The sequence below is a fragment of the Puntigrus tetrazona genome, chromosome 20 (genome assembly GCF_018831695.1).
Source record: "Puntigrus tetrazona isolate hp1 chromosome 20, ASM1883169v1, whole genome shotgun sequence".
Taxonomy (NCBI): domain Eukaryota; kingdom Metazoa; phylum Chordata; class Actinopteri; order Cypriniformes; family Cyprinidae; genus Puntigrus; species Puntigrus tetrazona.
In genome coordinates this window covers 6,218,279-6,232,667 of record NC_056718.1, presented here as the reverse complement: position 1 = coordinate 6,232,667, position 14,389 = coordinate 6,218,279, and the positions used below count along the sequence as shown (strand labels likewise).

Sequence of the window (14,389 nt, the reverse complement as noted above, 5' to 3'; positions counted from 1 at the left end):
CTCCTTGAAATGAAAGTACTTTAAGGAGTTCACCCCAAAATGAGAATTCTGTCAGAAGAAAGAAATTCATAAATTTTTTTCTTACGGTAACACTTTATTTTGATATTATATAGATAATCTATTAACTATAAGTAGTTTTAAAACTTCATGTCAACTAGCAGTCATTAGAGTATAGGAGATTGTTAACTTATTATTTGCTAACTCTTTATTTTGATGGTCCACCACCAGAACATTTGTGCATTTGAATGCTTTGCACTCGCCTCCCAAAACCCTCCCACAGACGTTTTGGTAGCTTTGTGGATTGTGGTTTAGGCATCCTTTCATTTGAAGCGTCCGCATCGTCACATCTCACGAACTTCTGCAGGGACAATTATATTTAAGCGCTCCAGATCGAAGCTGCTCCCTCTCGAAATGAAGAACTGCTGGGTACTTGCTTTGCTTTTTACAAATGTTTGTTTAATGAATGCAATTCAGAAGGACACGTTTTTCCCTTATGGATTATCTGAAGGAGATTCGGTTCTTCAGGATGGTGATGATGAAGTCTCTCAAGCCCTCAAGACAAAAAAGCCATTACAGTTCTACGACGTCCAGTTCAACATTCTTTATGTAAGCCACTGGTTTCGTTGCATTTAAATTGTATTTTATTAAACATTTCTTCATTATTGCTATGATGCATCATGCAAAATGCGTTTTCTTTTAGTTTTGTACTGGTTTTCGTACTGTATCCATACAAATAAATGACTAAAATAAATTGAGTAAAATCATGCATGTAACCCAAATGCAGCATCTGAAGCTTAAAATGTGATTCCTCAGGTTTCCACAAATGGGTTCTTGTCCCTTCAGCCTCCACCCGAAGAGATTCAGTATTTAAGAAACATGTTTCCTCTCAGCTTCTCTGCCATCGTACCTTTCCTGACAGACATCAGTTCAGGACCGGGGAAAGGATCTGTGTTTTACCGTGCAGAGGAATCATCAGATGTATTAAACCGAGCTTCTGAAATGGTGCAGCAAGGTTTTGCTGGTTCTGCATTTAAGTCCAGCCACACAGTCATCGCCACATGGGACAATGTTGTCTGTGAAGAGGAAGGGCTCCAGCTCCCATTTACATACTGTGTAACTTTTTTTCATCATTCCTTCATCCTTCATTTTATCCACAGCGTAAATGTTTCAAATGTAGTAATAGTTTGATTGATAAAGTTATTATTATGAATATTAGCTTTGCTGTTTTTACCATTCAGGTAACCAGTTTCCAGGTCGTGCTGGCCTGCAATAAATCAGATACATATGCCTTGTTCCTGTACCCAGAGGATGAGCAGAAGTTGTCAAATATCAGTTACAATCATACAAACATGTCAAAAAGACAAGCTAAACCTCAGGCTGGCTTTAATAGAGGTGATACATCTTCCACAGAAGAGCTCTTCTACAGTTTGTTTGGCTCTAATGAGACCAGCGAGAACCTCTATAAGTAAGTGCATTCAACTTTTTTTTATTATTATTTCTGTTGTCTTTCTGTGTATTGAAATCACGCAGCATGTCGATAAAACTTTCAGTTTGTTAACATTTCTTATTAAATGCAGTATTAGCTCTATTATTTATGTTAAGTTATTGATCTCACTTTATATTAGGTGGCTTTAACTACTACGCAAGTACTTATTGTGTTCACGCTGTATTGCAAAACACTTCTCCTGCCAGTGAGGTGGGATTTGGGTAAGGTTGGGGACGTAAAGGATGGGTCAACAATGTAATTATAAATGTAATTAATTACAGATGCAATTACATATAGGTATTATTAAGTACAATGCAAAAACATGTATGTACACAATAAGTGCGTTGTACCAAATGGATCATTTAAATGTGAGTACAAAGAAGTTAAGGCCACCTAATATAAAGTTATTTATGTAAAATTGTATATAATAATGTATATATAGCACAACATAATTGTGTTACTTGCACAACCCTCAGGGCAGGGAACACGGGGGTAAATGGACTGTGGATTTTCCACATCGGATCCAGCAGGCTGCCATTCCGGAAGGTAGTTCCTGCTTCCGTTCCCAAGTCTGATTCAGTAGGTTTTGGTAGCTTGCACAGCAACACGGATGAAGATTTCTACATTTCAGTAGAAAAAAACATGCCTGCAGATAAGCCTACTTTTAAGGACCAAATGGACATCCCAGCTTCACTTGCTCAAAAGTCGCTAAAGGAAGCTACTTCAAATAATGTGACCAAAATGTGTGGCCTGCACCTGAAATTCTGTTCTTATGATGGTTACTGCACAGATTATCCAACTGGTCCTTGCTGTCATTGCCGTTCTGGTTACTATGGCAATGGCAGACAATGTTTACCTATGGGTGAGTTTTCTTGTTGTGTCATTTATTATGACTATGATACCTAGGGATAGTTCAATCATTAGTCAATAATTAGGCCCTATTCATGTAATTTCATTGTTCATTGACATTTGTTCATCTTCATAACACAAATTAAGATAGTTTTGATAATCTGGGGGCCTTATGGTCATAGAAATGACCATAAACTATAGAATACCCAAGAGTAGTCACTCCTATAGTTTTGAATGGGAAAAAAGCAATACTGAATATGGCGACTAAATCGCAGGAACCCCTGCCTTCTTTAATGAAAGACCCATTAGAAGTGTCCCGGTTGCTATAGAAACAGTCAGTATTCTGACTGGCCGTCGGGTGACATGACTTGCCTTAAAGGGACTTTACTTTAGCATTATTTTCTAATAAATCTGATTTGCAGGCATTTCTCAGCCTTTAAGTGGAAAACTGAGTGGCCTTGTTTCGGCTGGAGACACCAAAGTTCAGCTAAACAATGTGGACATCCATGGCTTTGCTGTGGTGGGAGAAGGTCGCGTATACATCTCCGTAAGTCCTGTCCCATCTCAGGCAGGCTGGGCTCTGATGGCTGTGAGCCCGCTGGTCTCCACATTTGGCTGGCTGTTGGCTCTTGAGCTCCAGAACCATCTGAATGGCTACAGCATAACCGGTGCGACTGTTTTTCCTTATATGAAGCTTCATTACTTTATGTCACACAGATCATTAAAAAAATGTAAAGAAGGAAAACAAATTTTCTTCAGGTGCGGAGTTTTCTCATCAGGCAGAGCTGGTCTTCAGCCCACAAGGTCAGCGCGTTACGATTATTCAAGAGGCTGAAGGACTGGATTCATTCAACCACTTGAATTTTGATATTAGAATCAATGGAGATTTACCAAGCATTCCCGATGGTGCTAAAGTACATATTCTGCCATTTGAAGAGACCTACCAATACAACCAATCAGGTAATTCTTGTAAACAATACTAGAGGGTATTGACTAGGGTTCGTTTTAAATCAATTCCATGTTATTTCACATTGATTGTTACCGAGTAACTTCAGATTTAGACAATTTCTTTCTCTATATATTCTCCACCAATGAGAATAGCTCCAAAGCAAGTTCAACTAAAACTCAAGAAATCTTCACCTCAGACATTCTGTATAGAACGTGACAACACAGAGAAAAGGGGTAAAAATCATACATAAATAAATAAAAACTGATAAAATGATGAGAGTATGTCACAGGATGCAATTCCAAATTATGCCTTAAAAAATGCTGAAATTACAAGATACTTATACTCTAAATATCTTATGAGACAAAGTCACATTATGAGATGCTCATTCATGAGATAAAGCTGAAATTGTGACATACTAAATCTTGAGACTGTCAAAAACAATGAGATCCTAAGTTATGACAAAATTCAAACTATGATATGATAAATCAAAATTGAGATTAAACCAAAATTATGAGATACTAAGTCATAAGACGAAGTTAAAATTGAGTTACTAAGCTATGAGATAAAACTAAAATGATTTATAAAATAAATCATGAGATTCTGAGATACTAAGATTGAGATTATTCTGAGACTGTCACAACGTAAAATACTACTACATTTACAGATACTACATTTTAAGTAAAATTTTTAAGTCAAAATGATGAGATAAACAGTAAACATGATAAGTATTTTCTTCTTATATGCTGGAAATGGACTTCCATAAACGGAATGATTCCAGTGGATATCAACACCCCTCAGCCAATCAAATTTCCAAAGCTATGTCGCATATTGAATAAATATTAATTCCAATAATATATAATAAAAAACCTAACTCTTTATTGAACATTAATGTCTATTATTGATGTCTATTGTTTATTTAAAATGCAAAAGCCCATTCGAGTCCAAGGCTAATGCTTTAGTTTGTGTTCTTTGGGTATCATCGGTAATCTAATTTGTGTCTGGCTCAGTTGTGACGTCATCTTCACTGCGAGAGTACACGGTGGTGTCCGAAAATGGTGGATCCGAGACGTTCTCCTACATGCTGCAGCAGAACACGAGTTTCCGTAGCTGTGAGCACAGTCCATGGACTGTACCGGACTTTCAGCAGCTGAACGTGGAGCATCTGATGGTCACGTTCACAGAAGGAACCACCCTTAGATATGCCATAACCAACAAAGTGGGACCTGTAGGAGGTAAGAACACACCGGTAACCGAAACATTGTACAATGTGGGTCATTATTAGTTCTGTTTCAGAACATTGTGGACCTCGTTGAGGATATTCTTCATGTTATCAGGGGAGCTGCCTGCGCTTTTTGAAGTGAACCCCTGTACAACAGGGAAGCACAGCTGTGACCCCATGGCTCTCTGCCTGCCAGGAGACGGCACTCATTACCATTGTCAGTGTGCCATGGGCTTCCTGGGGGATGGACGCAACTGCTATGGTATTTCAGTGGTCCTCAATGTCATATTTTGACATCAAGGCGCTTGCTATGACTGCTCTTTTAGAGAACGTGCGTCATAATCTCACGCTTTTATTGAATTACTGCCTTAGTTAAAGTTCTGAATGGCTCTCTTGGGTTTTGAATCACTGGTCCAGATGTAGACGAGTGCGCCGAGGGGCTCAGTTCCTGCGGTCCTCACTCCCAGTGTGTGAACATGCCGGGTGGCCATCACTGCAACTGTCACTCCGGCTATGAGTTTGATGCGGATTTGCACGTGTGTGTGGGTAAGTGTTCAGTATATTGTAATACGAGTACGAGAATTTGGTTGCTGTGAGTAGATGATTCCTAATACATAGTAAACATTTTTAGGCCTTGGAAGCAGTTAATCATAGTCGTAATCAGACCACCAGTGCTTGTGAGGTCCTGATAGTAATTCAAGTGAAATGAAAGAATAAACTTGACATTATTTCAAACAAAAAGAAGTCTGTTTAGAGTTTGTTTTAATTTGCTTTTGTAATTTTTTTCAGCTTTGTTTACAACTACTTTTATTTTCAAAGACATTTAGTATTCCGTCTAAGACATTTTTAATATGCATAAAAGCAATAGTAATGAAAAACAGAATATGTTCCTGCTTCATTCAGCTTTGAAACCCTTTTGAATCTTTTATCGTTAATCAGTGATCTTGAGTGTGTTTCAAACTGGCAAAGCCTAAAAGTTTCTAAATTCATTTGTTCATTTCATGAACCCATGTCAGATGGTTCATTATGGTTTTCAATTATCTTGAGTGAGTTTATGACATAGACTATGTTTTAATGACAAATACACAAATACAATAAAATCTACTTTGGATAATAGTCTCTGACTGGCCTGATTAGCCAAGCTATCTCTAAAAATACAAAATAAGCACTACAGATTATACAGACACTTCATAGGAAGATCACATTGCACAGCTTATGCTTTCATGAAAACATTTACAGTTTGCATTCTAGAAAGTTTAAACATTTATGCTTCTGTTATAAATTACACCACAGTGCTCCGAAACTATAATAATTTCGCAAAGCAAAACAGCTCAGTTAAATCAGAGTTTTGAAAATCTCCCATAACTACTGCTTATACAGAATATCTCAATAAACGGCCGTCTCCAAGCAAAACAGCATTTATGAATGAATCTTTGTTTTTGAACAAATCAAGTAAATGACGTTTGTACGATTTGTACAAAGCTCATCATTTTAAAAAAGCGAGGTATGCTCTGATTGGCCAGCTATCCAGTGCATTGTGATTGGCCGAATACAGCAAGCAAATGTTAACATAATGTGATGCCGTGTCCCGGCACTATTAGTTAGACTTCGAGTTAGAACTGCTCCATTTTATAGTGATCCACACTCTTGATATTTGGGTTGATTTGTTCTGGAACAGTGACGTAAATACAACTTAAGCACCGATTTCTAGTTGTGTCCTCTTTTAGTAAGTAATTTCACAGTGAAAACACAGCGTCTCCAGAACATGGCGCCTGCAGCAACACTACAGCGAGAATAATAGCTCCGCCTTCTTTCTTTGCATAAACATTTGGACAGTGTTTGAAAATAATCCCACTCTGTGACGTAGAAAAGTAGGAGCATGTTTAAATGAGCCATCTTAGGGGGGTGTGGACAAGTCATAACTTTTATGAAGAATATATATACAGACGTGGACAAAATTGTTGGTACCCTTTGGTCAATGAAAGAAAAAGTCACAATGTTCACAGAAATAACTGTTATCTGACAAAAGTAATAATAAATAAAAATTCTATAAATGTTAACCAATGAAAGTCAGACATTGTTTTTCAACCATGCTTCAACAGAATTATTTAAAAAAATAAACTCACGAAACAGGCATGGACAAAAATGATGGTACCCCTAGAAAACACTGAAAATAATGTGACCAAAGGGACATGTTAATTCAAGGTGTGTCCACTAATTAGCATCACAGGTGTCTACAACCTTGTAATCAGCCATTGGGCCTATATATATGGCTCCAGGTAATCACTGTGTTGTTTGGTGATATATGTGTACCTCACTCGACATGGACCAAGGAAGCAAAGGACGGGCCTTGTTTGGTGATATGGTGTACCTCAAGAGGATCAGGAAAGAGTTGTCTCAAGATCAGAAAGAAAATTATAGACAAGCATGTTAAAGGTAAAGGCTATAAGACCATCTCCAAGCAACTAGATGTTCCTGTGACTACAGTTGCACATATTATTCAGAAGTTTAAGATCCATGGGACTGTAGCCAACCTCCTGGACGTGGCACAGGAGGAAAATTGATGACAAATCTAAGAGACGGATAATCCAATGGTAACAAAGAGCCTAGAAAGACTTCTAAAGAGATTCAAGGTGAACTTCATGCTCAAGGAACATCAGTGTCAGATCGCACCATCCGTCGTTGTTTGAGCCAAAGTGGACTACATGGGAGACGACCAAGGAGGACACCATTGTTGAAAACTCATAAAAAAGCAAGACTGGAATATGCCAAACTACATGTTGACAAGCCACAAAGCTTCTGGGAGAATGTCCTGTGGACAGATGAGACAAAAATCGAAGTTTTTGCCAAGGCACATCAGCTGTATGTTCACAGACGAAAAAATGAAGCATATCAAGAAAAGAACACTGTCCCTACTGTGAAACATGGAGGAGGCTTTGTTATGTTCTGGGGCTGCTTTGCTGCGTCTGGCACAGGTGTCTTGAATCTGTGCAGGGTACAATGAAATCTCAAGACTATCAAGGAATTCTAGAGAGAAATGTACTAGCCAGTGTCAGAAAGCTTGGTCTCAGTCGCAGGTCATGGGTCTTGCAACAGGACAATGACCCAAAACACACCGCTAAAAACACCCAAGAATGGCTAAGAGGAAAAAAATTGGACTATTGTAAAGTGGCCTTCTATGAGCCCTGACCTCAATCCTATTGAGCATCTTTGGAAGGAGCTGAAACATGCAGTCTGGAAAAGGCACCCTTCAAACCGGACACAACTGGAGCAGTTTGCTCATGAGGAGTGGGCCAAAATACCTGCTGAGAGGTGCAGAAGTCTCATTGACAGTTACAGGAAGCGTTTGATTGCAGTGATTGCCTCAAAAGGTTGCGCAACAAAATATTAAGTTAGGGGTACCATCATTTTTGTCCAGGTCTGTTTCATGAGTTTATTTTTTTAATAATTCTGTTGAAGCATGGTTGAAAAACAATGTCTGACTTTCATTGGTTAACATTTATAGAATTTTATTTATTATTACTTTTGTCAGATTAAAGTTATTTCTGTGACCATTGTGAGTTTTTCTTTCATTGACCAAAGGGTACCAACAATTTTGTCCACGTCTGTATATATATATAAAATGTGGTTATTTTGTTACTAACAAAGAAGCGCTGGATGGACAATTAAATATTTGGCTAACAATGTCTGTGTAGATCGTTTGTAAAAAGACGCAAATTAATAAGAATTATTTTATGCACAATTTACGGTCATTCATGTATCACGTTCATTCAACGCAGACATTTATTAAACACTTTCACACACGAGGACACGAGTGTAATTTATGTAACCACACATATGGCGCGCGTTCGAGAGCTTCATTTCACAGGAGGCCCATCATTCTTTTTTTCACAGATATCGATGAATGTTTTCTTCAGCCCTGTCATGCGTTTGCTTCCTGCTTCAACACCCGGGGCTCCTTCCACTGCCAGTGCTGGCCCGAATACGAGGGCGACGGCTTCCTCTGCCAACCACCACGTAAACCACAGCATTAATCAAGCCACACGCAATGCTCGTCAGCTCAGTAAAAGACTGTTCTCTTTGCTTGTAACACAAGTCCGACGATCAAGTCAAATATTATGTTCAGCTGCGTATCATTAATCAATCAACGCGTACGAGTTGTTTAATCATTCAAATTGCACTTGAAACAAGTAGAACGTGTTCCTGGAACTACGTTTTTTTGTTCCAGGACTTGGTTTAAAGAAAGTATTCTCATAGTATACTGATGTATTTGCTACATTTATGGAGTTTGATCATCTCAGTTGGATTGCTGTCACGCCATATAACGTATTTAAATGTTCACAGTTCTCAGTTTAGTTTTTGTTTTCTCCACTAGAGAAGGCCAGGCCTCCCTTAACTGTGTGTCAGCAGCACAGAGAAAGTCTGCAGGAGAGTCTAAGCATCTACCCCAGCCTGGAGGCCTTCATTCCTCAGTGTGATGAGAAAGGGCAGTACAAGCCCCTGCAGTGCCTGGGAAGCACTGGACACTGCTGGTGTGTGGACGGTAGAGGGCAGGAGCGAGTGGGCACCAGGACCATGCCTGGCACAGCGCATGCCAACTGTGATCAACCAGGTATGGATTCGTGGCCTCACATTCTGCAGCTATTGCTTGCTAACTTTTGATTCGGTCAGATATACGCTTCTTTTTTTAAAGCAGTCTCTTATGCATTTATTTAACCAAAAATACAGTGAAAGCAGTAATTTGGGCAAATGTTATTTTGTTATTGTTATTATCGAAGCTTCCTGTGGTATTTACCAGGGTTATTAAAGCTAACTTAAAAAAGAATAAGTAATCCGTTACTTAAATAAATAAATAAATAAATCATAATCAAAATCTAGACAAATCGCATTCAAAATGTTTTTGTTTACGTAAATATATGCGTGTATGGTGTACATTTATTATGTATATATAAACACACACACATGTATATTTAAGAGAAAAAAATTTCTATATAATATAAATTCTACAAATATAAAAATATACGTCACTACATATGTAATATATATCGCATGTGTGTGTATTTATATATACACAATAAATATACATATAACACACACATATTGCATAAAAACATTTAGATGCGATTGTGTTTTTACGATTATATATAGTGTAATATATGATATTTTCTTCTTATTATTATTAAACTCTAAAAAGAACATCTATATACCGTTTTTTTTTAAGTATCTTGTTCCAATGGCATTTAAGTTGTTGAAAATTCAAAGGATCAGAAACATATAGCAAAATCTGAGACATTTAAAAGACAGACACACACATCCTGTTCATGCCGTTACACTCTGTGTGTGTGTTGTAGGAGCGGTATTCATTTCCAGCTATATATGACATAATTATCCCTCATGAGACGGCCTAACTGTAATTAACGCTCACACAGTCATTCATTGAGGCATGATATATGCATGCGGTCAGTGGTCAGAGGAAAAAAAAAAAAGTGAAATGAAAAATGTTTTTTCAGTAGAAACATGGTGACAGTGCGCTGTGTGTCTTACCCAGCGGCCCTGCTTCCCCGTGCCGAGACTGTGTGTGAGCGCTGGAGGCTTTCACTCCTGACTCATTATAACGGTCAGCCGTCCCCTCGGGACTACATGCCCCTGTGTGACGCTCACGGGAACTTCCTGCCTGTGCAGTGTTACGGTAACAGCACTTTCTGCTGGTGTGTGGACCTCCAAGGCATCGAAATCGTCGGGACGCGGTCTTACCACGATGTAAAGCCCCCCTGTGAGTAACAAAGTTATTTTGGATGCGCATTTTACACGGATGAGAGCAAAAAGAAACATTTCAGCGAATATTTTGCTGAATCGTAGAGTTAAAGCATTAAACTAAGCTGTGTACACAAAGGGTTTTTTTGGTTTATGTTTCACAGCTTGATACAAACATTTTTTTTTTACTTTACACTGACATCTAGTGGTGTGGATGCAGTATGACATTAAAGCTAACATACAACTATACTATTTGCAAGAATATTCGTCATCTGTAACTTTAAAAAAAGTCTAATTTTATAATCAATAGTACTTCAATAATACATTATTGGCTGAAAGAATAATGAGACAAACTGAACAGTATTATTGATTTCAAAATGGCGGCGTCTGAGAAGGTTTAACCTGGGCTATCTAAAATAAAACAGCTTTTCAATTTCAATCATGTTGGAAATAAGCTCTACACCAAATCCAAACCTAAACCTGAACCTGATAGTGTTAACAAATGCAAAACTGATATAAAAACACATTTGCTGATGTAACTGAGCCATTTCAACGTACTTTTACACAGATTTGAATTAGTTTTACTGAGTTTTACTGCCATCTCTTTTGGAAAGTGCAGTGATATGTACTTGTTGGTACGTATTTTGTGTCTCGCTAAAAAGTGCGCCAAGGTATCCATAAATATTGTTACAGCTGTCATACACAAGTTCACCAGAGAGTAGACGACGTAGGATTTAGATGATATGCCGGTCTCACGAGAAGTTCTGTTGACCGGAGCCGCTCTCTCGTGACGTCTGCTCTTTTTCCCCGTCAGGTATCTCAGGTGACCCAGCCCCGCTACACAATGCACTGATGTATCCAGTCATAAGCTCCTCCCCTTCAGGGCCTGCTATCGTTTACACACAAGCCTCGCAGATTGGAGTCATTCCTCTTGATGAAACAGAGCCAGTTCAAGAGAAGTCCACTGTTTTACTAGCCCTGAAGGTAGACACTCATAACTCAGATCGAATGAAATCCAAATCCTGTTGTCTGATTGAGCGGAGATAATAATGTGTGATCATCATCGCAGGACTCCATTGTGCTTGGAATAGACTACGACTGTCAGGAGAACATGCTGTACTGGACAGATTTTGGACGACATAACATTAACAGAGCACTTTTAGAATTTGGGTCTGAGCCAGAGGCTGTTATCAGCCAAGGTGATCTGTCTATCTGTCTGTCTATCTGTCTGTCTATCTATCTATCTATCTATCTCTCTATCTATCTATCTCTCTCTCTAACTGTCTATCTATATATCTGTCTGTCTGTCTATCTATCTATCTCTCTGTCTGTCTATCTATCTATCTATCTATCTATCTATCTATCTATCTATCTATCTATCTCTCTCTCTCTAACTGTCTATCTATATATCTGTCTGTCTGTCTGTCTATCTATCTATCTATCTATCTATCTATCTATCTATCTATCTATCTATCTATCTATCTATCTATCTATCTATCTATCTATCTATCTCTCTGTCTGTCTATCTATCTATCTATCTATCTATCTATCTGTCTGTCTGTCTATCTATCTATCTATCTATCTATCTATCTATCTATCTATCTATCTATCTATCTCTCTGTCTGTCTATCTATCTATCTATCTATCTGTCTATCTATCTATCTGTCTGTCTGTCTATCTATCTATCTATCTATCTATCTATCTATCTATCTATCTATCTATCTATCTATCTATCTATCTATCTCTCTGTCTGTCTATCTATCTATCTATCTATCTGTCTATCTATCTATCTATCTGTCTGTCTGTCTATCTATCTATCTATCTATCTATCTATCTATCTATCTATCTATCTATCTATCTATCTATCTATCTCTCTCTCTGTCTGTCTGTCTGTCTGTCTATCTGTCTGTCATATGTGGCAATTTAATTATGGGGAATTATGATGGTTGTATCAGCAACATATTCTTTCATTATTTCCTAATTCTGCAATGTGAAATTCCAGGGTTGGTTCAGCCAGAGGGACTTGCGGTAGACGCTGTGCACAGGAAGTTGTTCTGGGTGGACAGTGGGAAAGACAGGATCGAGACATCCGATCTAGACGGCAGGAACAGAACAGTGCTGATTGATTCAGATTTGGTGAATCCCAGAGCAATCGTAGTGGACTCTAAGAGTGGGTCAGTCAGATATGATCTAAATTCTTTATTTTTATATTTACCATTATGCATACATGAATTCTTTCAAGGCTTCATCAAACAAATACATATAGGTTGGAAGCAGAAGTTTTGTTTTATAAAAAATATAATGTTTATAGTGTATATATATTATAATGAATACTTTTTATACATTTCAGTACATCAATGCATTTAGGGTTAGTACATTTGTGTCTGGAAGAAGGCTCTTATTCTCCAAAAATAAAAATAAAACAGGAAAATTACCATTATTGTGATTTTGATAATTTTTATTATTATAAAAACCAATAACAATAATAATTAATAAAATACATAATGTTATTCAATTATATATTAATATTATATATTTAAAAAAATATTTCTGTGATGCAATTTATATATATATATATACAACTATATACACACATATGTTTTTGTTTATTTTTCTAATTATATATATATATATATATATATATATATATATATATATATATATATATATATATATATACACATATACATGTGTATATATTTCAGAAAAAATATGTTTATATATTAAATATATTTATTTAGAATACAAATTACATGAATATAAATGTGAATATTTTCAAAATATATATTGTACATTTGTGTATTTCTATAAACATAATAAATATAAAAACGCGTATATTATGCAAACAAACACTTTTATTTTGGATGGGATTAATCACGATTAATTGTTTGACAGGACCATCATCTCACATATCACATCGTATACACTGACGGCTTTATTACGTGTTCCTGCATTAAACAGCGCAGTTGTTTTCTGTCAAGCGTTCTGAAATGTTTATCTGCTGCACACGCCACTCAGAACTTTATACTGGACCGACTGGAACCGTGACGCTCCCAAAATAGAGAGCTCATCGGTGGAGGGACATAAGAGGAAAGTACTGGTGCAAGAGGGGCTCGTGCTACCCAATGCCTTGACGCTGGACTTCGACACAGATCACCTGTGCTGGGCAGATGCAGGTAAGAGTTTACACAAAAAACTATATAGCATCTGGCATATCTGTAGTGCAAATTTAAGACAAACGTCTACTAAATCACTAGGAACGAAGAAACTGGAGTGCATATCTCCTGATGGGACTGAGAGACGTGTGTTTAAGGACGCTCTGAATTATCCGTTCAGTCTGGCCGTCTATGACAGACACTTTTACTACACCGACTGGGAGAGGTGAGTCTCTGATGACTTAACGTGATCCGGCCGCTCTCGGTGTTTCCATATTTACGATGGGAATGTCCTTACAGAGACGGGATAATGGTGATAGATCAAAGCACTGGAGAAAACACCGCGTATCTCCCTATTCAGCAGTCACACTTATACGGGATTACAGTTATTCCGTCACGATGTCTATAGGTAAGCAGACATTTTTATTTCTATTTTTGACTAGTTTTGAAAGCAGTAAAGAATTCCTGATTGTTTCTTTTCCTGTCTATGTATGTTCACTTCTAGAGACCTGTGGACTCTGCACTTATGTAGACTATATGGATTTTTGGTACTGTAACAGAAAGTAAATAAATGAAAATAAACCAAACCAAAACTGAGGAAGATTTATTTGCCGAATTATTTGCTAATGAAATCCAACCCAGTGTTTCTAAATATATATATATATAGTTTTAGTATTTTTTAAATAAGATTTTAATTATATTTTCATTTCTAGTGTATTATATATATAATTTATATGTGTGTGTGTGTGTGTTTAAAAAAATCTTATTTAAAATATTTTAAATATAAGATAAAACATTTATTTAAAAAGATCACGTTATTTTTATTTTACACTTTAATTTCAGTGATTTCAGTGAATTTTAAATAATTGCCCATGTATGTGATATTTAAACTTACAAAACGTCTTAATAGTTTTTTTTTTTTAAATATGTAATTGTTTTTGTTAACAGTAATAACACTAATGCCATCCAAAACATCC

The 14,389-nt window shown here is 37.1% G+C and overlaps 1 protein-coding gene across 2 annotated transcripts; it reads left to right on the top strand.

Annotated features, from left to right (window-relative positions):
- On the top strand, window positions 1-14,157 carry nid2b (nidogen 2b (osteonidogen)). 2 transcript variants are annotated; one of them, XM_043220009.1, is made up of 18 exons: window positions 1-606; window positions 814-1,113; window positions 1,239-1,465; window positions 1,963-2,348; window positions 2,758-3,003; window positions 3,095-3,295; window positions 4,292-4,516; window positions 4,619-4,765; window positions 4,921-5,049; window positions 8,398-8,520; window positions 8,879-9,115; window positions 10,052-10,276; window positions 11,072-11,241; window positions 11,327-11,456; window positions 12,260-12,431; window positions 13,276-13,433; window positions 13,515-13,638; window positions 13,713-14,157. In XM_043220009.1, exons 1-18 carry the CDS (start codon window positions 412-414, stop codon window positions 13,819-13,821), a joined length of 3,504 nt encoding a protein of 1,167 aa, XP_043075944.1. In that variant the 5' UTR covers window positions 1-411; the 3' UTR covers window positions 13,822-14,157. The 2 variants fall into 2 exon arrangements, with proteins under 2 accessions (XP_043075944.1, XP_043075943.1); XM_043220008.1 differs by having other exon boundaries at window positions 13,276-13,638; window positions 13,713-13,821; window positions 13,918-14,157.
- Window positions 14,158-14,389: the final 232 nt, after the last annotated feature.

Coding starts and splice junctions, on each gene's coding strand:
- nid2b (XM_043220008.1), top strand. CDS start 412: ATGAAGAACTGCTGGGTACTTGCTTTGCTTTTTACAAATGTTTGTTTA. Junction 607..813: donor TCCAGTTCAACATTCTTTAT/GTAAGCCACTGG, acceptor GTGATTCCTCAG/GTTTCCACAAATGGGTTCTT. Junction 8,521..8,878: donor CTTCCTCTGCCAACCACCAC/GTAAACCACAGC, acceptor TTTCTCCACTAG/AGAAGGCCAGGCCTCCCTTA.